Source organism: Rhamphochromis longiceps, linkage group LG16 (assembly GCF_057381845.1).
Source record: "Rhamphochromis longiceps isolate RC_006_pf linkage group LG16, R_longiceps_female_GT1.1, whole genome shotgun sequence".
Taxonomy (NCBI): Eukaryota; Metazoa; Chordata; class Actinopteri; order Cichliformes; family Cichlidae; genus Rhamphochromis; species Rhamphochromis longiceps.
Window position 1 is genome coordinate 27,191,329 of NC_140572.1, and position 25,995 is coordinate 27,217,323.

The 25,995-nt window shown below is 39.6% G+C and overlaps 1 protein-coding gene across 1 annotated transcript in view; it reads left to right on the forward strand.

Moving 5' to 3' along the window:
* The window catches only part of erbb4b (erb-b2 receptor tyrosine kinase 4b), a 361,178-nt gene that overhangs the window by 269,772 nt on the left and 65,411 nt on the right, over window positions 1-25,995 (forward strand). The window contains exons 14-17 of the mRNA XM_085385312.1: window positions 1,762-1,855; window positions 16,140-16,294; window positions 17,553-17,597; window positions 21,914-22,046. Of these exons, the coding sequence (XP_085241438.1) occupies window positions 1,762-1,855; window positions 16,140-16,294; window positions 17,553-17,597; window positions 21,914-22,046 (427 nt within the window). The remainder of the gene's footprint in view (window positions 1-1,761; window positions 1,856-16,139; window positions 16,295-17,552; window positions 17,598-21,913; window positions 22,047-25,995) is intronic.

Consider the following 25,995-nt stretch of genomic DNA (forward strand, 5'->3'; position numbering starts at 1 on the left):
TGAAATATGGCCAAACTGGTGGCAAGTGGCATCTTGGCAGCTGCACGCTTGACTTTTCTCAGTTCATGGGCAGTTATTTTGCGCCTTGGTTTTTCCACACGCTTCTTGCGACCCTGTTGACTATTTTGAATGAAACGCTTGATTGTTCGATGATCACGCTTCAGAAGCTTTGCAATTTTGAGACTGCTGCATCCCTCTGCAAGATATCTCACTATTTTTGACTTTTCTGAGCCTGTCAAGTCCTTCTTTTGACCCATTTTGCCAAAGGAAAGGAAGTTGCCTAATAATTATGCACACCTGATATAGGGTGTTGATGTCATGAGACCACACCCCTTCTCATTACAGAGATGCACATCACCTAATATGCTAATTGGTAGTAGGCTTTCGAGCCTATATAGCTTGGAGTAAGACAACATGCATGAAGAGGATGATGTGGACAAAATACTTATTTGCCTAATAATTCTGCACTCCCTGTACATAGAAAAAAGTGCTTGTATGAATTTGTGTGTGAACGGGTGAATGAGACGTGTTAAATAAACACTGAGTGCTGAAGAAGAGTAGAAAAACAATATATAAGAATCAGTCAATTTACCATTTACCAGACATGATCATTGTGAGGTTCAAGTACCTTATCAAGGGCAATTTCTTAGAGTTTCTACAAAATGTAAATAAACTAAAATCAAATTAAACAGGAACACTATTTATTTTCATTCACTTGAAGTGTATTGCTTTTTCTTTCCCTATAACAAACAGAAAGTAAAAGGAATACAGCAAATACAGGAAAACATATCATACCAGAACATTATGCAATGCCCTATAAACCGTAAGTATCCATGATATCTTCCAGCTACATTTCAGCCTTTATTATCCCAAACAGCATGCGCTCCGACAAAAGCTTACCTTCCTTGCCTCTTGGAAGGTTTTATGAAGGCCGATGAAGCATAATTAATAGTAATATGATTTCGTTCCCACTGGGTTAGCAAAATGTATTTCTATAGCCAAGAACATTCTGTGTTTCCTCACTGGCCAAAAAAAGTACCCCAATTTAATTTTCTTCTCCTGTAGTGACGAAGGCAAAGTGCCAACTTAGTAGCAGTTTGGTCAAATTTAATGCCTTTTTCTAGGCCACTCTGGTGTTGCGCAATTATAAAGGGATTGGAGAAAGTGAACAACAAGACACTTTATTTGATTGATTTTTGAAAATGCAGCACCCCTCCCAGGTCCTGAACCTTTTAACAGCACTGACCGCCTGAGTGCTGGTTTCACTATTAAGGATAGCTAACAGGTAATAATGCTTGTGGGTATCACAGTTGTATGTATGTTTATGTGTGTGTGTGTGTATTATATACTATAATATAGTATATTATAGTATATTATTGCTCTTGGCAGGGTTCCCTCCACTCTGAATTGATTGATCAGTCATTAAAAGCAACAACACTAATTTACAAATGTGCTTTACATAAAGAAAAGGTCATTGCATTGTTTTGTTTGTATATGTGTATATACACATGCTGTCCCTACAAATAAAGAGCTGAGTTGACATACTTTTTACAAGGACATATCAGTTCGGTTAAAAAATAAATATTAGTGCTGTTTTCTTTACACCAACTACCCCAGCAAAGAGACACATTTAACTAAAGTGGTTGCTTCTGCTATCAAAAAAATATGTTTTGGGCCCCAACTTGTTTCAAATTAATGTTTGTCTTTCTCTTGTCATCCATCAGACTGACTCTTTCTCTCACTTTTCTCCATTTCTGTCAGGGATATTCGAGAATATGCCAATGGGTCAGTGTGCGTAGAGTGTGATGCCCAGTGTGAAAGAGCTGACGGTGACTCTTTGACCTGTCTTGGGCCGGTAAGTTTTCTATTACATACAACAATTTTAAGGCAGATCAAATCATTATGTTCATACATGTATTCTTAATATAGAAAGTGAACGGGGCTGTTTAAACAATTCAAATATGCTTCTGAGGAGCGCGAGAATATTGTGCATCATAAGTAGTAAGACAGTAACAATACTGTATTTTTGAAAAATGAACTTTACTACGATGTATAATCAAACCAAAACATGACAGATACCATGATAACATAAAAGAAACATTGGAGGTTGGAGTTGTTGTAATAAAATAATAACTAAACAAATAAATAAAAAGGTCAGAATAAGGAAGTATATTTGTATTCCCAACAAACTTTAACTGTGCACTATTTAAAAAAAACCCATCAAATTATTGGAAGATTCTTTTGGTAGCAGCTGCAAATAAAATATTAAAAAAGGGGGAGAGTGAAATTCCTGACCTTCATTTCTCTGTCTCTTGCGAATACAACACCCACAGCCACATCAGTCCCCTGACCCTGCTCTTTCTCTTAAAATCTTATCTTGCTGTTTCAGAGAAATGGATGATTCGGGACAGATGTAAGCCAACGGGTCCTTGTGCTGTCTTTTGTATCCCATCACACCCTGTCTGACAGTCTTGATCACTATAGTTTAGAAGTGTGGAACCCCTCCAACCCCCCGTCTTGCCATCCCAACTCAGACACGCACAACAAAAACAACAATATTGTTTGTGATTAAGTGTATAAGACACAACAGAAATAAACAGATTTGTTTGCTGAATCCTTTTGAAAATGTTTTTGGCACTGGAAGCCAGCGTAGTATTGACCGATCATGTATGAAATCTAAACTTGACTCCATTCAAGACCTGGCTAAATCACTACGGTAACTTATGCTGAACACGTAACCTGGTTAAGAGCAGGTGATGTTCAGAGTTTTGGTTTATTTCTTTACAATATATTTTAAGTGTGATATAGATAATTAGCTTCACATGGAACGTAGAAAATTATTGGCAATGCACACGTTTACATGCGTTGCATAGTTACAGTAACTTCATTAACCTGGAGACGAATCAGGATGTTGTGTGTTGTCCTGTCAGCCCCTCTTACAGTGTATCATTTTGATTAGTATATTAGTCTTTCCCTCATCAGGTCTGCTTGTTGTTGACTCGCTAATTTGCGCTGCTCTCTGTAGAATGCGGGTCACTATTGAAATTAATTGGATGTATCTGTGTTTATAAATTAGGGCATTGTTAGTAACTTTCTGCTACTATCCACATATTTTTTTGCAGTTGTGGCCTCAAACTAATTTGCCCCACTTAGTAAATTTGGCCCTTAATCATTAGATGATAGCCAGCCGGTTCACATAGTTCGGAAGGGGGAAAAAAAGGAACACATAAATTATTGTTGGCTCAAATGCTGTTGCTGAAGTAGATTTGTTGTTTTCATTGTCTTGGTTATCCACTTCATGCCTCAAAAGTCCCCAGCCCAGTTTCAGTACAATAAAATCACCCAAAGACCTTTCCAGTCCAACTTTTGAGAACAAATATTGCATTCAAAACAATTATGCATGAACTCCTTGAATAGAGCAGATGTGAAATGAGTAGCTGCAGGAGCCACATTCTTATTGTCCGAAATAAAGGTCGTCTGAAATGATCTAAGATTGGAATAATCCTTCAACCTGTTGGAGCGTGTGTCGATCTCATATGTGCAGCATGGGAATCCAAATGGATTACAGCAATCATGTTATAACTACAGAGAGTAATTGCTTACAGCTTACAGAGAGCGATCTAATGGAGTTAATGCAGTCTAAAGTATAAAGACTGAATTTCTCATAATATTCATAATTATAGGCTATTCTGTGGACCAAATAAGAGCTGATGGTAGATCTAGTGTGTTTATGATTTTTATTAGATATACAAACACGCTCAAATCATTCAAAGAGTGGAACATTCATTCATTTTTACAACAGGCAGTTAAGCCAAAGTCATGTTGATGTCAGACTGAAAATCTCACAAAGCTAAAATACACATTCGAAAATAGATCTGAAAATAAACCAATAATATAATTTTATAACCTGAAAATCCAAGAGTGTTTTTTTCCTGTCATAACTGATCTTTTTAAGCCCAATACAGCCCATCATATTTCTTGTAAGTGTAAGTTTAAAAAGGAGGACAAGTTTAGTGTTTGTAAATTCCAAATCTGCCAAACAGATGAAGAAGCACACAGTATAAACTGTGAGCAGCATCCAAACTTCACTGTATATATTATAAAGATGGAAAACGCTGGTCTTCCCACTCCAGGTTAGGAATTATTTGCTGCCTCAGATGGAGGAGTTTAAGTTTTTCAGGGCCATGTTACTGATGGAGTGGTGCAGCATCTGCAGTGATGTGGACTGTTGATTTACTCTGCATTTCTATACAGTACACAACTTTAGCAACAGATGCTGGTTAGCAAAAATTACAGAAACAAGCAGCAGATATGAACTTCCAAACGGTATCTGGGTTCTACGTTAGATACAAAACACAGAGCTCAACCATTTGAGGGGAGCTGAAAGTGCAGCAGCTACTCTTCAACATCTAAAGAAGCAAGCTGAGGTGTTGCCCATTTCACTAGGGCACCTTCTGAATACTTCCTATACCAGGTATTTACATCAGATACAACTGTAAGGAGATTTCAGGCAGACCCAGGACACACTGGAGACATTATGTCTCCCAGCCAGTTTAGGAAAGCTTTGTCATACGCTGAGAAAAGTGATGGAGTGAAGCGGACCAGTTAGAAGCTTTCAGAGCCTCTTGCCCTGTGAAAGCTGGTTTAGGCTACAGCGCCCCCATGACCCTAAATTGGATAAGTGGTTAAAAGGATGGATGGACTTATTATCCTATTATCAACTTATAAATGACTCTCTGCAGCACTTTGAACTTAACTCTTAATCTTGAATGTCTGAAATACCCATCCTCTCTCTGACACTATGCAGTAGCCATCTATGACCATAGTCAGTGTTGGGAAGGTTACTTTTAAAATGTATTCCATTACAGATTACAGAATACATGCCCCAAAATGTATTCTGTAACGTATTCCGTTACGTTACTCGATGAGAGTAACGTATTCTGAATACTTTGGATTATTTAATATATGCTGTTTACAACTACGTGAATGTACTATTGCTGTGATTTATTACTGTTACTGACGGTCCACGGCTCCGAACCGTAGTAAAGGGACCTCTGACTAATATGGTGGGTTCCATGTTGGGCTCGTAGCCGAAAAATAGCTTTACTTTGTTGTCTGGGTCAACTTTGTTAGCCAGAGACAGAGAGAGGTGTTGAAAGGCTGCTCCAACGGAACTTATTGTTTCGGAGGAAAACACGAACACAGCGTACAGTCGAGTCTTAATAGCTTACTTACAACTGGGCTCCTCAGGCACTCTTCTTGGCTGCAGTGGTTATTATTATATTTACATGCTTCCAGCTCCCGTTTCTGCTCGATGACAGCTCGTACTTTTCCTTTTTCTCCCTCCTCGCGCTCACAGACACATAACGGGTATGGCAGTCCATTCTCCCTGCAGCACGGACTACACTGCCCATGAGGCTACATTCTTTAGAGCTATACCTGTAGCATTCTGCCTGTTAGCTTAGCACAACAACAACAACAAAAAGGCGCTCTCTCACCCAGGAAACACGCAGAGAGAGAGCGTCACCCTGTAACCATGGCAACCATAACGCTTCTGCCTGAAACAACAGAACATAGCTGTCAAACAAAACCCAAACAGTCCTGACCTGTGACAATATGAAACAGGAAAGTACCGCCGTGTAATCCATTTATTTCAACAAAGTAACTGTATTCTAAATACCACCTTTTTAAACGGTAACTGTAACGGAATACAGTTACTCATATTTTGTATTTTAAATACGTAACGGCGGTATATGTATTCCGTTACTCCCCAACACTGACCATAGTATAAACATAACACACAATAGTGTCAGCGGAAGGAATGTTACGCCACTCATTCAAGTGACTTCCTTACTGTCAACTGACTGCAAGTTTCCTCAGTCTTATAAACAGTACATTTGCATGATGACTAAAACTAGCACCACTGACTAAAAATGGGCCGTGAGGTCAGTTTCATGATTATTAATATATAAATTGTCAAAGGGGATTCTTTCACCATCTCATGGTGCTTTGGTTGCAGTCATTTCTCAACTCTGTGTGAATAGTGCTCATGGCCATTGATCAGTGGTCATGACATTTGGCTGAGTGATGAAGCGTTTCTGATAGGTTTGTAGCTTGAACCCATCCGCTGGAACGTTGAAGACAATATAATTACACTGCTAAGCAAGACACAAATAGGCAAAGTTCTTCATGTTACTCGTGCACGGGAGAGACCGGACAGAGCGCCGTCCCTTCGCTTGACCCCAGTTGCTCTCGTCCGTCCCCCCGTAACACTGTCCTTTTATTGAGGTTACATGAATATGCATAGGTTCATTAACATACGACGTCTACATACAAACAAAGAGTACCTTGCCTGTGTGTGTGTGTGTGTGTGTGTGTGTGTGTGTGTGTGTGTGTGTGTGTGTGTGTGTGTGTGTTGCTGATCAAAGGGTCAAACATCCTTGGTCAGGAAGAGGGTAGACTAGACCCCCCCCCCCCGGTGAGGAAGTCCAGCAGTTCATCTAAACAGAAAAGCACTTAGACTAGAACAGACGTAGCTACGTTAATCCTACCATAAAACAATTAAAACAAGATGCGACCTCTTCCCGTGCTCCCAGGATGTAGGTGTGCATTCTAGTGTGGAATGCACACCAAGCCTCTGTAGCCTGTTAAAGATCACACAACTTATCACTACACAATTGATTATACACCTCTAAGCATCTATGGTTAAACATTTCTAAGCATAAATAACAATCAACAATACAAACTCTAACATTCCCCCGTTTTTGACCTTTATGCTAGAAAGTTCCCAGTTATGCATACCTCATGTCTGACAGTTTCAATGCAAACATTTTTTTACTCAGCATATGTCAAATCACCCTAAATTACTGTAAAAGTTACACAGTTTAATAAATGTATTAGCAGTTACCCCATTCATTGAGCTCATCTCATGGCAAACTGCATCTTACGAGCAACCAAAGAAATTGTTAATTTAATAGTGAAACCAAGAAAGTAACATTTTCAAAAACATCTCAGCTTGGTGATGCTTCCTCCGGGTGTGCAAATCACATGTCTCTCTGCAGAGTGGTTTGAGTTCTGCAGGGCGTCATGAATGTCTCTTCTAGTTGTTTCGTTGTCCATAGGACCAGAGTCCAAATGTATGTAGAATAAACATTCAAACATACCAGTTAGTTTTGTTGTTTGTCAACATGGGTCTCAGCTATTTCCAAAGCTGCAGACCTCTCAGCACTCTAGTTTTATGGCCTCCCATCACCTCACTTCAGGCCTTCATCCTGCGAGGGGGATATTTATGACTCCTTCATTGTCCACGCTCTGCAGAGAAACACCTCTGTGGAAAGGGTGCAGGGTTCAGTTGTCTTACTGCTGTTATGATCCCAGCAGCCTTCAGAGTGTCATCGTATGCACAGTATAGTGGCACAGCATTAGGTGATGTTCATAGGAAACTGCTGTCATCACCACCATAGCTTCTGGTTCCTGTGCTTTCACAGAATCATGATGTCATCCTCGAACTCCTTCTGCGCTGTCGATGGAGCTTGGCACGCTCCCCTCATCCCACGAGTTTTCATGTTCCAACGCTGCTGAAGGTTTAAGGCAGAGCACGTCATACACCTTAGTTGTCTTCCTCAGCGTCAATATTGAATCTTTCATTTTATTTAAAATCTCCTGGAAGCTCAGTAGCACAGCTCTCTGTGTGATGTCTGCTGTGCTGAAGATGATCTCTGATCCTCCTGAAGCCTCTCTCCTGGCCTCAGCTCCCATCTTGTGGACGATCCTCTCCTCTATTTTGCAGGCAGTTTCATGGTCCTTGCTGTGGCTCCAAGGTCTGATCTCATGATGGGCCCCAACCAGCTTGACCTTTGACCTCAACCACTGCCTGGCTGTCAGCTATGCCTGGAATGGTTCACGCTTCTCACTGGGCCTCTGAAGATTTCTCAGGAGATTACTGCTGCACCTGTATTTCCTTGCTAAGAAGAAAAACTTCTATTTGGAGAGCATGTCAACAATCATCAAACCACATTCTTTAGTTCAGTGAACTTCACTTATAGGCCATCAAAGCCTCATCTGAACATGGATGCACCACTTGCATAGGTTTAATACTTGTAAATAAACGGCTAATCACACAAATCACTGCAACAATAATCGTAAACATTGTTTAATGTTAATCCTTGCACTCCACCTCTTGACGCATGGACATTCCCATGCGTCAACTCACCAAACCTGTATCCCTGTCCTAAAGAAAAAGATTAGCTAGATCATGTCCCAGGCAACATCAGGGCACCTCCTCCGGAGTAGCTCCGTAACCCTGCAATAAAAGATGTTAGCGTGTGTTGCATATTAAGTTTGCTTAACACCTGGCTCTCCCAGGAGCCTGCATACACACCATCACGGCCTGGAAAGCAAAATCTGGAAGTGAAATCAAACTTCATACCTGTAAACAATTGTATCATAAGAGTAATAAGCATTCAACATCAGCAAGACAAGTGTCATGTGCAGGTTTTCTCAAATCAGTAACTACAACTATTACCCTAATCCACCTCAGACATGGATTATCCCATGTACTCTGTTAACATTAATGTAATCAGTGACTTCTCTTAAGCAAAGTCACTCCACTCATATATTATTATTATGGGTTCAAAAGTGGCCAGCAAATGAGCCCATAATAAACTATTCCATAATTACCGTAATCTCTTATTTGTTTTACTCATGTCACTTGTCCGCTTCAGCTGAATCTTGTAAATGCAGTCTCAGAAAAACAAACATTAGCAATACACATTGACCATCCTGGTGGGCAGGCGTCGGCCATCCACATTCCAGAGGTGCCATAAAACACCATAAAGTTAACACTCGCTGTGGAAACAGTAACACTGGTCTCATCACAGTATGTCTCAAACTATATTAATTTCTCCATCAACATATAGCCTGTAACTACAGTTCTCTTCACACATAAACCCAGAAATCTTATAGTAGAGAAACATTAGCCAGTATTCCTATAAATCACATGATCAAACACATGAAGAACCGTAATGCTGTAAAAACGAAAATGCAAATGTTAGCGCTTGCGCAGGCGTATGCATACTTTGTCACAGTTATCTCTGTGAGCACACAAGCTAGTGAATGACACACACATAGTAAATTCACAGACACAGAAAATGGCATTTAAAATGTTAAATCATCACGCAACCTCGAGTGTTGCTGTCATCTTTCTGCTTCTGTAAAGGGAAGCACACACAGACTCATCTGCACCCCTGCCAGGCGGGGGTCAACTTCACACAGTCGTGTTACATCAGTAAAGTCTTGTCAGCTTTTGTCAGCTTTTACCAGTCAGTCAGTTTGTTTTCCTTTCACTCACTCATTCATGCATTCATTCTTTCTTTCTTTGCTGATAGTGGAACCTATCGTCGCATTTAGTTTCCACTCTCAGCAAAATGACGTCATTTCAAAAAGAAAAAGAAGAACTTTAGTTTGGATTACATCGCTGAATCCTTTTGGACTGGGACTGTCATTTAATAATTGTCCCAAATAAGTGGCTTTCTCCAGAATCCATTTAAATGTGGAGAACTCACTTGGCACAATTTTCTCGACGACGTGTAGCGCTTTTAATTCCCGACGTGCAGATCTGCTTAAAGAACAGAGATTATCGAACAAAACTTTCAGTGCACTGTGAAAGTATCAAAATAAAAAGGCCTTGTTAAGTCATGACACAAGCTCCTCATCTCAGGAGGGTAAATCATACCATTAGCATGGTTCATCATACCATCATACTAATTGGCAGGCTCAACTTCACAACAAAAGAAAAATCATCAGCTAGATTCACTCCAAATCAACCATCAGCTGCACAAAACAACATAACCTTAATGCCTTATTAGCTATGAGTTTAATCCCCAGGTCTGTGCTCTTCACTCATTTAGGTCACAGATCTATTTTATTCAATTTTCCTTTTCCCTTCATCATAAAACATGTGACATGCTGTCATGCACTTCACAAAACAGTCTGTTCTGACGTATTCAGAGTTGTGTATCTAAATACAGGATTCACTCGCACATCAAAGCAGGAAACTCAGTGTTTTAGAGTCTCCACTCAACACACAACAACTCCAACACATCTCATTCACCCATACTAGAATTCAGTCACCTTTCATTAATCTAAAACCGATCAACTAATTTGCATATCAGCTATTAACCCACTAAGTTGACAGGACGACAGAAAAGCATGTTCAAAATAGTATCACAAAAGACAATTTCCCTCATACAGTAAATCACTTGTGCTGCATTAATCAAGCAGGAAGCTTCTCCCAATTTACTATATTAACAACTAAATTTATTGTCTGATCACTGGTTGGTGGTCAACCCAGGATCAAAGGTTAAACTGTTGTCCTGCAACCCAGAGAGTCAATTTTTTGCATTGGATACATTCAGTATTTAATAACAAGTGTCTGCTAAATTGACACTAATTTAACACTGATGAAAGATAACAAGCTAATTTTCATTACATGTGTCTGTGTTATTAGGCAGGTCTAATGCATGTCTGTGGAGCTGCATCTCCAGCAGAGCATGTTCTTAAAGCTGCCTTTCCTACACACTTCTCTGCTATTATTTAATCATTTCTTAACTAATGTGCTATGAGTCTTCATGAGTCATTTTGTGTTTGGAATTGTTAGTAGGGTTAATGCATGTTCTGCTTGTGTGTGTGTGATTTTGTATATGTTTCTATTTTCGCAATGTTTCAGACTCCGTCTCAATTTTCCAACTTAAGCAGTCAGTTTTCTTTTCCCCAGGTTTGCTAACCCAAATTTTGATTTCCCACATTAAATAATTCCTATGTGTTCTCACCTAGTCTTCTCACTCTGTTGTCCTCTCACTCTTTTGTCCTCTCCCACTTCAACAGTCCCGGCAGTTCTCCTTCAGCTTTGTCCTGTCTAGTAGCTGAAGTGCTGCTGCTGCCTTCTTGGGCGACTTCTTAGCAGCTGCTGCCGGTTTCTTGGCTTTGGCCGCGGCGGGCGTCTTAGCTTTGGTCTCAGTAACCCTGTTCATCTTGAAGGATCCGGAGGCCCCGGTGCCCTTGGTCTGCACCAGAGTGCCCTTCGCCACCAGACTCTTGATGGCGGTCTTGACACGGGCCTTGTTCTTGTCCACATCGTAGCCTCCGGCAGCCAGAGCCTTCTTGAGGGCGGCCACGGCTTTCACAATCAGCTCGCCCACACTGGGGCCGACCTTCTTGGGATTGGAAGTCATCGTCTTCTTCTTCTTGGCCTGAACCTCTGCACAGGGCGCAGGGCGTGTTTATGATGGAGCCTTTCCCACCACAGCGCCGGCACGTTGAGCGCATCATGAAGGGTCCATTTCTTTCATGTAGCTATGGTCGCTAGCCAGCATGCTAGCCGCATGTGGCTTGCCCGAGTCACTCAGTCCTTTCTGAGCATTTCGACATGCTGCCGCCGCAGAACCTGGCCTCAAATCCAGCAAGCTTAGCGCGCTGATCTCCAAAAAAGTCCCGAAAGCCAGAAAGACGTCAAACCTGCTGATCAGGTTTTTTCAGGGAAGAGTGAGAGTTTTGAGACAGATCGTGCTGTAAATAAGTCAGCCAGAAACTTGGCTTGAACGTTTCCAATTGTTAAACTATAACTTTTCTTCCGACCGCTGCATGTGGAAAATTGATTCAGGTCTGCTTTTCACCTGAAAGTGACAACTAAGACATTTTCATTATTATCATCAATGCTTAATCAACACATATCTCTCTCTCTCTCTCGCTCTGTGTTTTTGTGAACAATCCTTTCTTAAAAGCAGAAAATGAAATTATAGTTGTTTTTTTGGTTGATCAACACAAAACCTTTTTCCTATGATTATTTTTTTTCTACAATATAAATTCTCCCTCTTATTCACGCTTTTTTTTAAAATTTACAATAGCTGGTGACCTGCAAAATCACCGCTGTCACTCACAATCAAAGGCAATTACTCTTGCACAGTGCACAAAAACACTGTGATGTCAGACACATTCACACTCACTTTGTCATCTGCATAAATAAATCATATGGCTGGAGATATGTGCCATGGTGATCCATAGGCATGATCACACGTTTATTTAATTATTTTCAACCCAACAAAACAAATAAACAAAAACATGATGCTGATGCTATGAACACCCCACACACAAGAGTCAAGATTCAGGAAAACTGCTCATGGAAACGCTGCACACTCCAGTTATCACAGTTATCATAGCGCTGTTTCCCTCTCTTAGAGTAGTTCTCAGACAGCTCTCGATCTGATAATGTGTAGCCTGCTCATCAGCTCAGAAGAAAAAAAAAAAAAAACTGCAACGCAACATCACACAGTAGTTGCTCTGCCCACAGCGGCAAAGTCTTACACTTTCATATTCAACTCAGCTTCTCCATCATGTACTTTTAGATGTTTCATACAGGGTTCAGCATATTAGTTGTTTTCACAGGTGTGCTCTACATCTCAACAATGGTTCATAATAAGACGACAGTCTTCCACACAGGTCAAGTGCCTCTATGCACTTCATTAGTTTAAATATTTACCTATATCACTTCACCTCACATGTCATCGTACTGAATTTAAGCAACCACAAGCGTAATGTAGATGACTTTTAACAACTATCCACCTCAATTACGTCTATGGTCTGGCACACAGGCTGAAGAGTTAACGTTTTGTGTCAGCAAGGGGTGGGGGGACAGCCACCCACCAGAGCATAGCTGCTGATGTGGGCTGGCCTTCTCCACACGCTCTTCAAGGCTGGTGTGTTTTCTGAAAACTTCTAACATTTTAATCTCTTCCATTTTTAAGCCTGCGATTAACCGCACGGCTCAGGTCCGCGTGAAACCCGCGTGACCGCGCTCGCGTGAACCCGCGCAGCTGTGGAGCCGTCGCTCCCTCTCTTTTTTACATAAATACTTTGTGCTGCCAGGAGCAAAGTCCAGCACAAACGTCTGTCTCCCTCCGACTCACTCTTGGTTGCCTCTGTAGCCTGTTAAAGATCACACAACTTATCACTACACAATTGATTATACACCTCTAAGCATCTATGGTTAAACATTTCTAAGCATAAATAACAATCAACAATACAAACTCTAACAGTTTCTCCCACTGAAAACTATGTCACGATGAACAGAATCAACTTTCTGGCATTTACTTACCTGAATGATTGAGCATACAGCAAGTAAATATACATGTGCATAGTTATAATACATAATATCGATTTTTTTTTAAGTGTCTCCTGAAGTTCATGTGTCTAGTGATGGAAAAAATAGGCATACACTTATACTGTAAGAGTATTACACACGTTCTTTTGTGCTGGCAGACTAATTTATATTTACAGCAGGATGCTTAGGTTGGAGCTTTAGTTGCCCCAATACCCCGTTGGACCAAACACCATTTGCTTGCTCTGTCACATAATTTAGCTTGTTGATGTGATGCCACAAGTGCATACACATACATACAAATATCCACGGGTGGGAAGACACTCAGAAAATCAAAGTGCCAAGCTCAACGCTAAAGCCAGCGAGAGCAGCAAGACTTTCACTTTGCATAGTTATACTCACGGTGAGAACATTTTCGCACACACAGAAGCTATAAAGAGCACATGCAGAGGCATTAGTACATAGGCATCCATATAAAGTCTATGCAAAACACTACTTCTTGTTTTGATTTGACTGACAAAGCAATAATACACATAGAGACAGAAGGAAAGATATGGCTTTTCCTAAGAAAATTTATTTTTATGTGTCTTTCTTTCTCAGCTGCATTTGTCGTGCACAATGTTCAGTTCAGTGTAGTTTTATGCCAGACATTGTAAGATAAACATCTCACAATATTATACTGTGAAAGCCAGCGATTTCTTTTTGTGACAGTGGGAGCAAAAAAGAAAAAAAAAACTTTTAAGAAGAGGAAACCTCTAACACATTCAGACTGAAGAAGGGTAGCCATCTGCCTCTAACTGCTAGGTTGAGGGAAAAGCAATAGAGAAAAGAAGAGCATAGAGAAACAATTAAGAACAAACAATATAATAATAAACATTTGGCGGATTAGTGGAGCCTGAAACAACAGGTCAGGAATATGAAGCTCAGGAAATTAACTTTGGAAGAAAATGAAGACGAAGGGAAAAAAGAACATACACTACAAAAGGGAAAAGCCACCAAGTTAATGACATGCAATAGTAGCGTACAAATGCATGGGCAGTTATAGAGACAAGAGTAGATGGCAGGTGCTCAGGTAATCATTGGAGGTCCTCTAGCAGCCTGTAGCTTACAGCAGCATAACTAAAGGATGGTTCAAAGGCAAGAACCCTAACTTAAAACTTCCTCAATAAGGAAAGTTTCGAGCTTAATCCAAAAAATGGTGAGAGTCTGCCTTCATGCACGCTGTAGCTGAATGTTCTGCCTCTAGATGTACTTTTTGGTAACTCTTGGAACTACAACTAAGCCTTCATTCTGTGAGTGAAGTGCTCTTTTTGGGTGTTGCACTATGAGGTCATTAAGATATGATGGAGCCTGGACTTTGAGGCCAGGGAAAGGGAAGATTTTAAAGGATCCAGTGGAGATCAGTTTAAATGAGAGAAATGTTAGCGTGCCCTGTCAGTGTCATAAATATGCTTGATGTCATCTGTATAGCAATGCATTGGAAATGCATTGTTTTCTGTGGAGCAAAGTTTCAACCTGTGTAACTTCATGACTAACTTTAATTTGTGTTGCAAAGAGTCCTTAAATAGTTCAGTTGGGATGGATTTTATTGTTGAAGTTGGCACATATAATTTTGTGTCTGTGGGTCATTTTTTGTTATTTATTGTGTAGATACAAGTAAGAAATCAGTGTTGCTTATGTGACTCAAAGCTATGGCGGTTTGTTCGCTTTCCAACCATTTGTGCTTATGTATGTATATAGTCTGTAAGTACGATGTTCTTTAGGCCTGCTGATGTTTCGAGGCCCGTCTGTGAGATTCTTTCACCTCTCTTCCTCTCCCTTCCTACCCCCTCCTTCGCCTATATTAGCTCCATAAATCCTGTTCTAGGCGGATTGTTATGGTCATTGTGTGTGCTGTGAGCGATGGTTATTATCTGCCTGCTCTGCTCACACAGCTTTATGATGCTCGTATGCTTTCTTCCTCTGCTCCCAGTTCTCTCTCTCTCTCTCTCTCTCTCTCTCTCTCTCTCTCTCTCTCTCTCTCACTATATCTTGTTCACCCTTACTCTCTCTGTAAATCTGAATGTCCATGTCCAGTCTCTCTCCTTCGCTTATTACTCCACAGCACTTCCTTTTTTTTTTTTTCTCATCTCTCCTCCACTCCACCAGTTCCACTTTCTGTCTTTTGCCGCTTGTTATTGCGTTTTCACTCTTAAGCTTCCACTGCTTCACAGATTTAAAAGAAAAATCATAAGTAACTAACAATAACCCACAGTTTGTTCAACCTGACAGATTTGTCCTTTGTTAGGGAAAATGTTCTAAAACACTTCTTCAGTAAAGACTCAGAGAAGAGAAACACACAGAACTTCTTGCTAGCAAGGGCAGCCTCCACTCTAAGAGACTCCAGTGAGAGAACTGCCCCGGTCTTTATTTTATACTCCATTGAGCGTATGTGTGTGTATGTGTGTGTGTGGGGTCAGAGTGTGGCCCCATAAACAACAAGACAAGGTACGAGCTCTCATGCTCCCAGGACGTGGGGGTGCATTCCTGGGGTGCACACATCCTGTCACTACACAATTAATTATATGCTTCTAAGTATACATGGTTAAACATTTCCTAATACAAATAACTACAAACAGCATCCTACCATAAGCAAACTTATATCACTAAAAGATTATACTGACTACTAAATACAATTTTCCATTGACATCCTTCCTATTTGTTTAATGATATCAGAAAAATCAACAGTCTATACTTCCAGCAAAGGATGCTGACACTGAAACTGACACCTTACCAAGTGATAAAAAGCTGTCAAGAGGGAGTCAGACTTACCAGCGATAAAACTAATCATACTCTCATTTTACAAATCTAGCACATGTGACAAAATCAGTTTACAACAAGTTATGGTCCATACATGGTAAGTTTTCATGTAGGAAAATAAGGTTTTCACAATTAAACAAACAAAAAATAAATCAATAAAAATCCTTTTTTTTTTCTTTTTACGAAGGGCCCAGAGCATTGTGTGAAATGCCTTCATTTCAAAGACGGTCCAAACTGTGTGGAAAAGTGTCCTGATGGCCTGCAAGGTGCCAACAGCTTCATCTTCAAGTACGCTGAAGCCAACAACGAATGCCACCCCTGCCATGCTAACTGCACCCAAGGGTAAGTGCAGACAGGAAAAGGACAAGTTCGAGATGTGGGGAGTAATCAGCTTAGAGTAACGTCGTCACAAGAAGTGGATTTGCACACCATTTGCCCCGCAAGCAGTTGCTACATCACTGTTTTATTTATTTTACCAAAGTGACTAGTTACTAACAGAATATTCATGCTATGTTTTCTCATGCTCATATTGCAAGCGAAATTTGACCTTCATATATTTAGCGGTTGAAAAGCACGTGCTTGCAAAGCTCTCGCCAGCCATAGTCTGCTATCATAAAATTACATCTTGCAAGACATGTGAGATAAATAGAGAAGTGAAGCAGAAAATGAACCTGAAGAGAAAAAAGAATGAAAGTAAGGGTAGTTAATACCCTGCCACTCTCCACTGCTCACTAGCCACTGATCGCTCAATGTAATATTCAACAAGGTTTGGAAAGACATCATTTTGTATTTAATTCCACCGGGAGTTTATGTCACTTCCCTGTGTGTTATTTCTCCTCTTGTGAGTGACAGCATCCAGCTCACTTAAGCATAACAATGTTGTCGTAAATGGAAAACACCAGGCTGACACTGTCACAGGTACAGCTTCATAAGCAGGGCCGCCTCTCAGAGCAGCAAAAAACCCAACAAGCTGATCGAGGGGGAGGGATATATATAAGATAAGATAAGATAAGATAAGATAGAACTTTATTAATCCCTCGGGTGGGTTCCTCTGGGAAATTCGACTTCCAAAAAGCACAGCAATGACCGAAGTTACAGTTACAAGCACAGCAACGACCGAAGTTACAGTTACAATTCTGAGTGGGAGAGAGACAGAGCTGGAGGCTTCCAAACATTCAAAAGAGCTACTAAATTTCAGAGACAGTATATGTGACGTGTGATGCCACTGAAAGATTAACACAAGGCGACTGGTGAAACGTCCAACAGATTTGGTTAGTTTTCATTAGAAGTCAGTATAACTTTGTAATCTGTCACTCTAAAAGTAAACTCTTAGTGAGTTCTAAAGCAAGGCTAAAAATGGTAGCCAACAAGGCTTTTATTCACATTTGTGCCACACTTAAGGCAAAACGCGTTAATCATATAAAAGGTATCGTTGTTGTGTTGACATCTGCTCTACAATGAGCAAGCAAAAACATCTCTGACGGTCAACACTTTCTGGCTAATTTTGGCTGCCTGTGTGTTATGGTAACATTTTTATATATGCGATATTAATGTTTGAATACGATAAAATACAGCATTTGTCCTGTATTTATTTACTAAGGTGCATTGGACCGAGACTTCAAGACTGCATCGGCTGGATGGACAGGTACAAAATTCCTTTTCTTGGATCCCTCTATTATGTGCTTACGTACAAACGCACTTAAACAGAAGTACACACACGCACACACATAGAAGAACCGTACAGTAAGCAAAGTCTCTGATTAATGGATAGCTCTAAGGCCCCAAATCCCTGTGAGGTCCTTAATGCTTCTCTGTGCACGGTTGTGTGTGTGTGTGTGCCTGTTTGTTGATAAATTGATTGTGCTTTAGCATTTGTTCTGAAGCTGGGGGGAGAAAAGGCAAGAAAATGCTGCTCATAGTTTGCAGCAAATAGATTCAAGACTTCATAAGTGAAGCAGTTTGGAATCAAGTGGTGCTAAAAATTGTTGCGTGGCATTTTGAGGGATGATTAAAAAAAGAGGCTGGTAGGCAAGAGGAACAGCCTGCAGTTCACTATTTTGCAATGGAGATTTTCAGCACATCAAAAAGAATACTATATACAAATTTCAGGTAAAAGGTAAATGTAATGAGATGACTATCAAAGTGGGTGTCAAAAAAAGTGAAACGAAAGAAGCTTTTACCGTCTTGCAGCACAGCGTACATTCACATAGAGATAATCACTGTAAAGGCATTTACTGTATATTCCGCCTGATACTGACCAATCAGTATTCAGTATCTTGAAGCTTCTACTGTAGCTCAAAAAAAACAAGTCATATCCTTCAAAAGACTAAATCTACAAGTGTGCTTCTGAAATAATATTTGGGAAACTGCCAGTAGGATGAATGGGGACTGCAGCAGATGGCTGAAAGTAACTATCAGCCGACCTTGTGAAGAGATCAGCTTTTATCAGATCTCTGATATCTCTGGCCAGGATGTAGCTGTAGCCACAGCTATCAGGTCTAGTTGCCTGCTCTGATGTGTCACACAAGTAGTAAATCTGTTAACTGAAAGATTAACACAAGGCGACTGGTGAAACGTCCAACAGTGTGTCATTTTTGAGCATAGCTGAAAGTGTCATGTCATTACACAAAGCCTTTTTCTTTTCTTTTCTTTTCTTTTTTTTTACACAAAATCTTCTAATGGCAGTATTTCAGAAATTGCTGATCTACTGGGATTTTCCCACATAGCCATCTCTAGGGTTTATGGAGAAAAAAAAAGAAAAAGAAAAAAAATATGCAGCAGTTCTCTGGGTGAAATGCCTTGTTGATGCCAGAAGTTAGAGGAAAATAACTATACTTTTTCAAACTGACAAAAAGGCAAGAGTAAGTCAAATAACCATTTGTTACATCTGTGGTATGCAGAAGAGCCATTCCAAATGCACAGCATGTCAAACCTTGAAGCACATTGGCTAGAGCAGCAGAAGCCCTGACCAGGTGTCACTCCTGTCAGCTAAGAGCAGATAGGTGAGACTACATGTTGCATTGGCTCAATAAAATCATACAATAGAAGGAAAAAATCTTTCCCGGTTTGATGAATTTTGATTTCTGCGGCAATATTAAAAAAAAACTGAAAACATGGATCCATCCAGCCTTTTATTAACAGTTCTGGCTGGTGGTGGTGGTGTAATTTGATGAGCGATAAGGAGCCCACACTTCAGGGTCCTTAGTGCCAAATGAGCATCATTTAAACACCACAACCTATCTGAGTATTGTTTTCATGTCCATCCCTTTATGACCATAGAACATGCATCTTCCAATAGCTGCTTCACCAGAAAGCAGAAGACCATGCCACAAAGCTCACACCATCTCCGACTGGTTTCACACACAGCAGTGAGTTCTTAAAGGGCCTTGAAGTCACCAGATCTCAGTCCAGTACAGCACCTTTGTAGTGAACTGGGATTTTTGCATACATGAATGTATAGCTGACGTCAAATCTGTGAGGAGTGTTTCCATCGTTTTGTCGAAATGTTTCAAATCTAGATCTAGTTCTGAGGGCAGGAGATTCAACCCAGTGCTATCAAGTTTCTGCTGAGTGTGCAAAAGCCACCAAATTTGAGTGTATAGAATGAATTGCACATTAGCTGTTTATCCCAATGCCAAATGACATTTGTCATTGTGAGAAAAGCCTCATGTAGCTACTGCCAGTGCCATGCTGACGGTGTCTTTCACCATCAGTTTTCTTTTCATTCTATAACAATAAGACGTGCACAAAATTAACCGTGTGGCTTTCATTTCACACAAATTAGCTTCATTCCTCTGCTTTGAAATGTATCCATAGTGAAACTGCAGTGCGTAAGTTAATGAAATCAAACATAATATTTACATTTACCACTCTCTCTTAAACTTTTCTGTTTAAGAACTTTATTGATATTTTGTGGAGAAAAACACAAAAAAAACATTGCTGTCTAGCTGAGAGTTAGATGAGAAGCTCGATACCACTTTCATAACTGCCCATTAAATATGGAGGTAACACCAAGAGATAGATAACAGCATAAAGATGAGAAATGGGGAGAACAATTAGTCTAGATTATTTTCCAAAATAGTCTACCAGCACCTCTAAAGCTCACTAATCATCTCGTTATACCATATCTCATTTGTTTAATCCATATAAAACCCAGATTGTAGAAGCAGTGCAGGGCTTCACAGGCATTATATGCTGGTGCATTTCACCCCCGGGTGCACTGAATTTACTAGCTGCCTAATCATTTCATTGTGGCAGCAAGAAACCAGTGTTGCTATCTTTGTATATACATATCACATGTAAATAATAAAGTAAGTGTGTTGCATCTGCAGATATTAGTAAGCCTCAAAAATAAGGTAAACATCACCTGGTTGTAGCTTCAGAGCAATTTTAAAATGGCCTCAATCTCTTCTTTCCGAGAAACAAACCTGTGTATGTTGGCAACGATCAAGCTGTTTCACCAAAGAATCGTGATGATGCCATGGAGTCACCAGGGCATTTTATAATTATCCAAAGTCTTTAGTGGACAATCTAAAGAACCACAGGTTTTATATATCTAGAGTATTTTTTTTCTCCTTCACTGTTGGTTCCAAGACACAGATTGGGGTAAAATTAAGACTAGGATAACATATAGTGTGATGCCACCACAACAGCTCCAGTCACAAATCATAGGATAAAGTTGATCAAGTTGACTCAAGTTAATTGTGATTCAGTGATAGTGCTAAGAGGATAAATAGACACCAGAAAAAGCCCCGATCACAGCATAGCCACAACACTCGGTCATTGCAGCGATCAAATGTTCAGGCTGTGCCATTCTTTTGGTGCACAGCAGTGCTTATGGCCTTATTACATCTTGTATTGAAACTTTCAGTCACCATAAGAAGAGTAACTCTTGCATACTGCACTAATGCCCAAACACCAGAGTCACTAAATGGGTACAACCATAATTTCTGACCCTAGTTATGTACTTGTGTCTTTTTGATAGCTCTAAATACAAATGTAACAATCTGTAATTTAGTCACTGTGCTACTGAAGCACTTATGAATAATGAAGTCTATGGGACTGAAACATTAAACCCTCCTTGAAAGTCACTTGCAATCTTTTTACAAAATCTGAATCAATTGTGCCTGCTCAACATTTTTAGAAATTCAGTGGAGCATGCTAGGATAATAATTGCATAACTATACAATAATGTGTTGCACCTTTTCTGCTTTTTTCCCTTTAATTTGACACCTGTCTCTATCTAAAGTAAGGTAATAGTGCCCGCGTGTCTTCATTGGTTAGACCCCCTTTCTTTTAACCATCACATGTATAGAGATTTCCCCTGTGCAGCCACAGACTGTGATGACAGAGAGATAAAGCATTCTTCATTTCCCATGAACAGGGCTGAATGTGATATCATTTTATAGAGGTGTATCCTTGAAGTCCGTAATATACAACCCCGAATAACATCCTTATTTTGATTATGAACGGTTCTTCCGATAGATCAAATAAACCAGCCATGGCCGAGTATATCAGAAAGCCAACTCAGACAGTTTGAGGTGCATATCAGTAAAAATATTGAGATTCTTCATTTCAAGTGACAGCATCAGCGTGGTTCTGAGGATTCTCTTTGAAGATTATTTCCATGTTTTTGATCTCAGCCCCGATTTTAATGAGAGGGCATGGAGGGATATTTGTTACCACATGAAGCTTAGTGGGAAAATACACAAAAACCGAAGGTGAAGAGGTTTTTAAGGGATCGGCCACATGGATATATATTGTAGAAACATGTTATGTGTGTTAATCTTTGTGCTTATATTAGCCCGATGTTTGCTTGATGTATTTTTAGTTTAGTTTGTGCTTGTGTGTGATCTTCTTTACTGATACCCAGTAACATTCTTCCTTTTCTGTAATTTCATTGCATGCCCTTTGTTCTTTATGTATTTTCTTCCCTTTCCTTCTCCAATGTCTTTTCTTCAGAACCCCTCTGATTGCAGCAGGCGTAATCGGAGGACTCTTCATGGTGGTGATCATGGTACTCAGTGTAGCAGTGTCTGTGCGACGGAAGAACATTAAGAAAAAGAGGGCCCTTCGCCGCTTCCTGGAGACAGAGGTAAACAGGAAAATGGATTAAGTTTAAAAAAAAAAGCTGATGTTCCAGCGAGAAAGAGCATGCTGTTTGTTGCACTGAAAGATAATCAGAAACTAAGGACATAGGTTAAGTTACCTTGGCCCAAATTATGCTAAATGTTTTGTGTCAACAGAGATCTTATAGTATACGCCTCTAAAATTGGATCCCATTAGCGCAAATAACTCTGCCATAGTTTTAAAGAACTAAAAGTAAAATTTATTACTTTAATCTTGGCTCTGTTTCTCGTATTTGTTTCCCTCTAATATGCCATGGTACTGTTATGCCTGGAGAAGATTACATAATCAAATTACAGGCTACATTGCAATTGGATTTATCAGTAAATAAATACACCTGATTTTGTCCCCAAATCAACACGTTATCACAAACCATCCTTCCAGACTTTGAGGAGAGGTTACAGTAAAATGACCTATTCAGAAGAAAACAACAAATGTCAATAAATAAAGAAGTATGGATATATCTTTGTTCACCAGGAAGTGCAAAATAGACAAATGAAAGTTTATTGCTGTCTACATCACCCCTACTGCTACACCTTTCACTATAGTGAGCTTGTTGTATTTAATTTTGGAAATGTAGGCCATTATTTATTAAAATGCGTAGATTTTCCTTGTAAATGTATTCATTCATTTCAAAGTTGATTGGAATTTTGCCTCTTACGTACCAGTGTTTGGTTCATTAGTTAGTTTGTTTCCTCCTCTCAGACTCATTAATTCACAATCACAGAGCAAATGGATGAAAATGGTCTTTTGTGGAATCACAAGATATTTGTTTTGCTTTTGAAACGTATTACACATTGCTCATTATTTTAAAAAATGTAATGCACTATGTTACTTAATTAGTCTCCACAGAAAATAATTTGTTACATTACTTTTGGAATACTTTTAATATGGCCTAAGATAAATTGTCACATAATTACCATTTAAGACTATAAACCTATCTAACAAATGTCTCCATCATAATGAACACACATGTACAATGTGTCATTTTGTGCAATAAAAGTGTTTTGTTGTGTTTTAAAGAAAGCCTTCATAATGCCACCGTTGTTACTACAATGCAGTTCATGACATTACTTTGTTATGTCAAAATGCGTAGACATAGGAAATATATATGGATGTGACGTTTTCCTTTGTATGTGCTTGCAGGCCTGTGCTTGTGCAAAATATGAGAAAAACAAGACTGAAAAAAGCAAAAAGAAATAAAATAGAGACTGACTGGTGGATTCTAAATAACTATTGCAGAACTGTAGAAAGTTTTAGAAACTCTGACGACTCGGGTTTGAATATCCTACAGTGCATTATAGGGGCACTTCTTTTAGGAAGAGCTAAGGGAGTATACCATTAGAAGAGGCAAAAGTACTCTTTCTTTATCTAAAAAAACCAGAAGAGTACTTCATCTAATGTACTTATGTGTCCACACTGAGAATAAGGTCTCATTTCAGTGCTTTCTCTCTATTCAGGGCACAAGTATCAGTGAAGAGTCTTGAAAAAGAAATAGCATTAAGATGATAAATTATTATACTTCTTTTATACCCGTTCATATATGGGCCACCCTTAAACTGCCACTATTTCTTGAGTACTTACATTAGTCTCTTTTTAGTAGTCATACATAAATCCAGGCACTATTTTAAAATATTACAGAGCCTTTCTTGTTACATGTCATTTATTTAATAAAAAATACTGTATTTATGGCCCAATAATTGTATTAGATGCTCCAAAAGTAGAGGAGCAGAGAAGGAAATGGGAAATCTTTTTTTGTCTTTGAAACCATCCTGTCTTCATTTGTTTCTGGGCTGCAAAAAAAAAGAAGATAATTTTTCCTTAATTTTTAGTATTTACATTAAATTATGCATTTTATGTAATTGCAGGGAAAGTCTTATATTGCAGGTTCATTGATTAATAGTCATTTGCTTAAAATAAAGTCTGAAACTAGTTAGTTTTCAGGCACTGCGCATCAGTTTCTGTCATGGTACTGGGTCGTGTGACCCCGTGTTTGAGTTTTAGGTATTTTTGTATTCATTTTCGATCCAGTTAATTTCTAGGTTGCTAGTTAGTCCTTATTTTTTAGTTGTTTCTGTCATCTCCCCCTGTACTTAGTCTCCCTGGTTCCTGCGTCTACGTGTCATGTTTCTTGTCTATGCGGTTATGTTAAGTTCATGTCTATGTCTCCATGTTTCCTGTTTTATTTTGGAAGAGTCTGGTGTTCTTTGTTCATTGTAGTTAGTGTTACTCTCCTCTGTATTGTCATTATGTTTCATTCTAGTCAGCTGTGTTCTCATGTGTCTCCACTTCCCCTGATCACCTTATGTGTGTATTTAAGTCCTCAGTCTTCCTTTGTTCGTCGTCGTGTCGTCTGTGTTATCTCCCCTACCCCTTGTCATAGTTTCCCAGCCATAGTTTGTATATTGTTTAGTCATAGTCTAAATTCTCAGTAAGAGTCATAGTTTCCTAGTCTATGTTCAGGTTTTCCCTCAGTTACTTTGTTGTTGTTTTTTCCGTGAGTTTTCAGCCCTAAATAAAGGCTCGCTTTTTGTTAAGTTCAGTTTCGTCTCCTCGCCTCTGTCTGCTCTTGGGTCCTCAACTCACTCCATACGGTCTGCCCTCGCAGACCATGACAGTTTCCCCCTCATCCTATCACTATATAACAAATAATTTTAGACTTGTTAAAAGAAAATGTTGATGGACTATAAATCTAATCAGATCAGTCTGCACGTGAAATGTTTGTCTAATGGTTTTAATGTCATTTTGCCCAGCTCACCACTTTAATAGAATAGCAACATATAAACTTCTTAAAACAATGAAGCAACACTTGAGCAATTTAATTTAGATTTTTGGTATGATTTTGAATTGCACTTTAGATTCCACTAACCGTTGTTTTCAACAAATTACATTATTTTACTTACTGAATTTGAGTGCAATATTGCGGCAGGATCCCTTTGTTACAATAAGACAATTCACAGGGGTTTTTTTTTGCTCTTAGATATTCCACAATCACCTGTTAGTGGAATTATTTTAGAGTGGAAGCATTTAGGAACTGCAGCAACTCAACCACAAAATTGAAGACCACATAAAGTTACAGAGAAGGGTCGCTGAGTGCTGAGGTGTGTTGTGTGTAAAGGTTGCCATGGCTCTGATGATTCAATAATTGCACAGTGGCAAATAACATCAACACAAACACCGTGCACCGAGAGCTCCATGGCATGGTTTCCATGGACCTTGGTCCTCCAGTAGATGTAATGTGTAGGTGACTCAGTATTTTTGCACATATAGTGTATGTTAACTTAAATATTTCATTCATCAAGATCTGATATGTGGTGTTAATATTTTGATCAGTATATTTCAGGCAGCACTTGCTTCAGTTTCAGAAATGCAGTGTAGAGAGAGAAGGTGGATAGCTACATTTGCTGCTGTTCGGCTGCTACACAGCCTCAACATCTTCAGCACCACTAATGCTGGACAGCTCCCAGCACAGTGGAAATAGCATAGAGCTTTGCCTTTGTGTGTGTACGGTTAGATCATTTTAAAGACGTCTGTATTGTCCTGGGTGTGTTTGTGGCCCCCCAGCCTACTTGTTTCCACCCTGCAGAAGCTGATTTGTTATTCCATTTAAATGAAGAATGGCTATTGTTTTTAATCAAATGGTAACCATAAGCCAGAGGGACAGAAGCTGCCAAGCACAGCCAGGCTGATTTACACTCTGTCTGTTAGGCTCTCTCTGTCCTCTCTCCCTCTCTAATCTTCCGCCCTCTCCTTTAATTCTCCTTATATTGCTCCCTCACTTATGCTTTTGCATCCTCTGACTAATTCAGCAGCTCGATTCTCCATCGTTGTCTTGTTGTTGTTTCTGCTACAGTTCCTTTCCCGCTCCACATCTTCCTTCCTCCCTCCTCGGATATAATCTTTCTGCTTCTCCTACT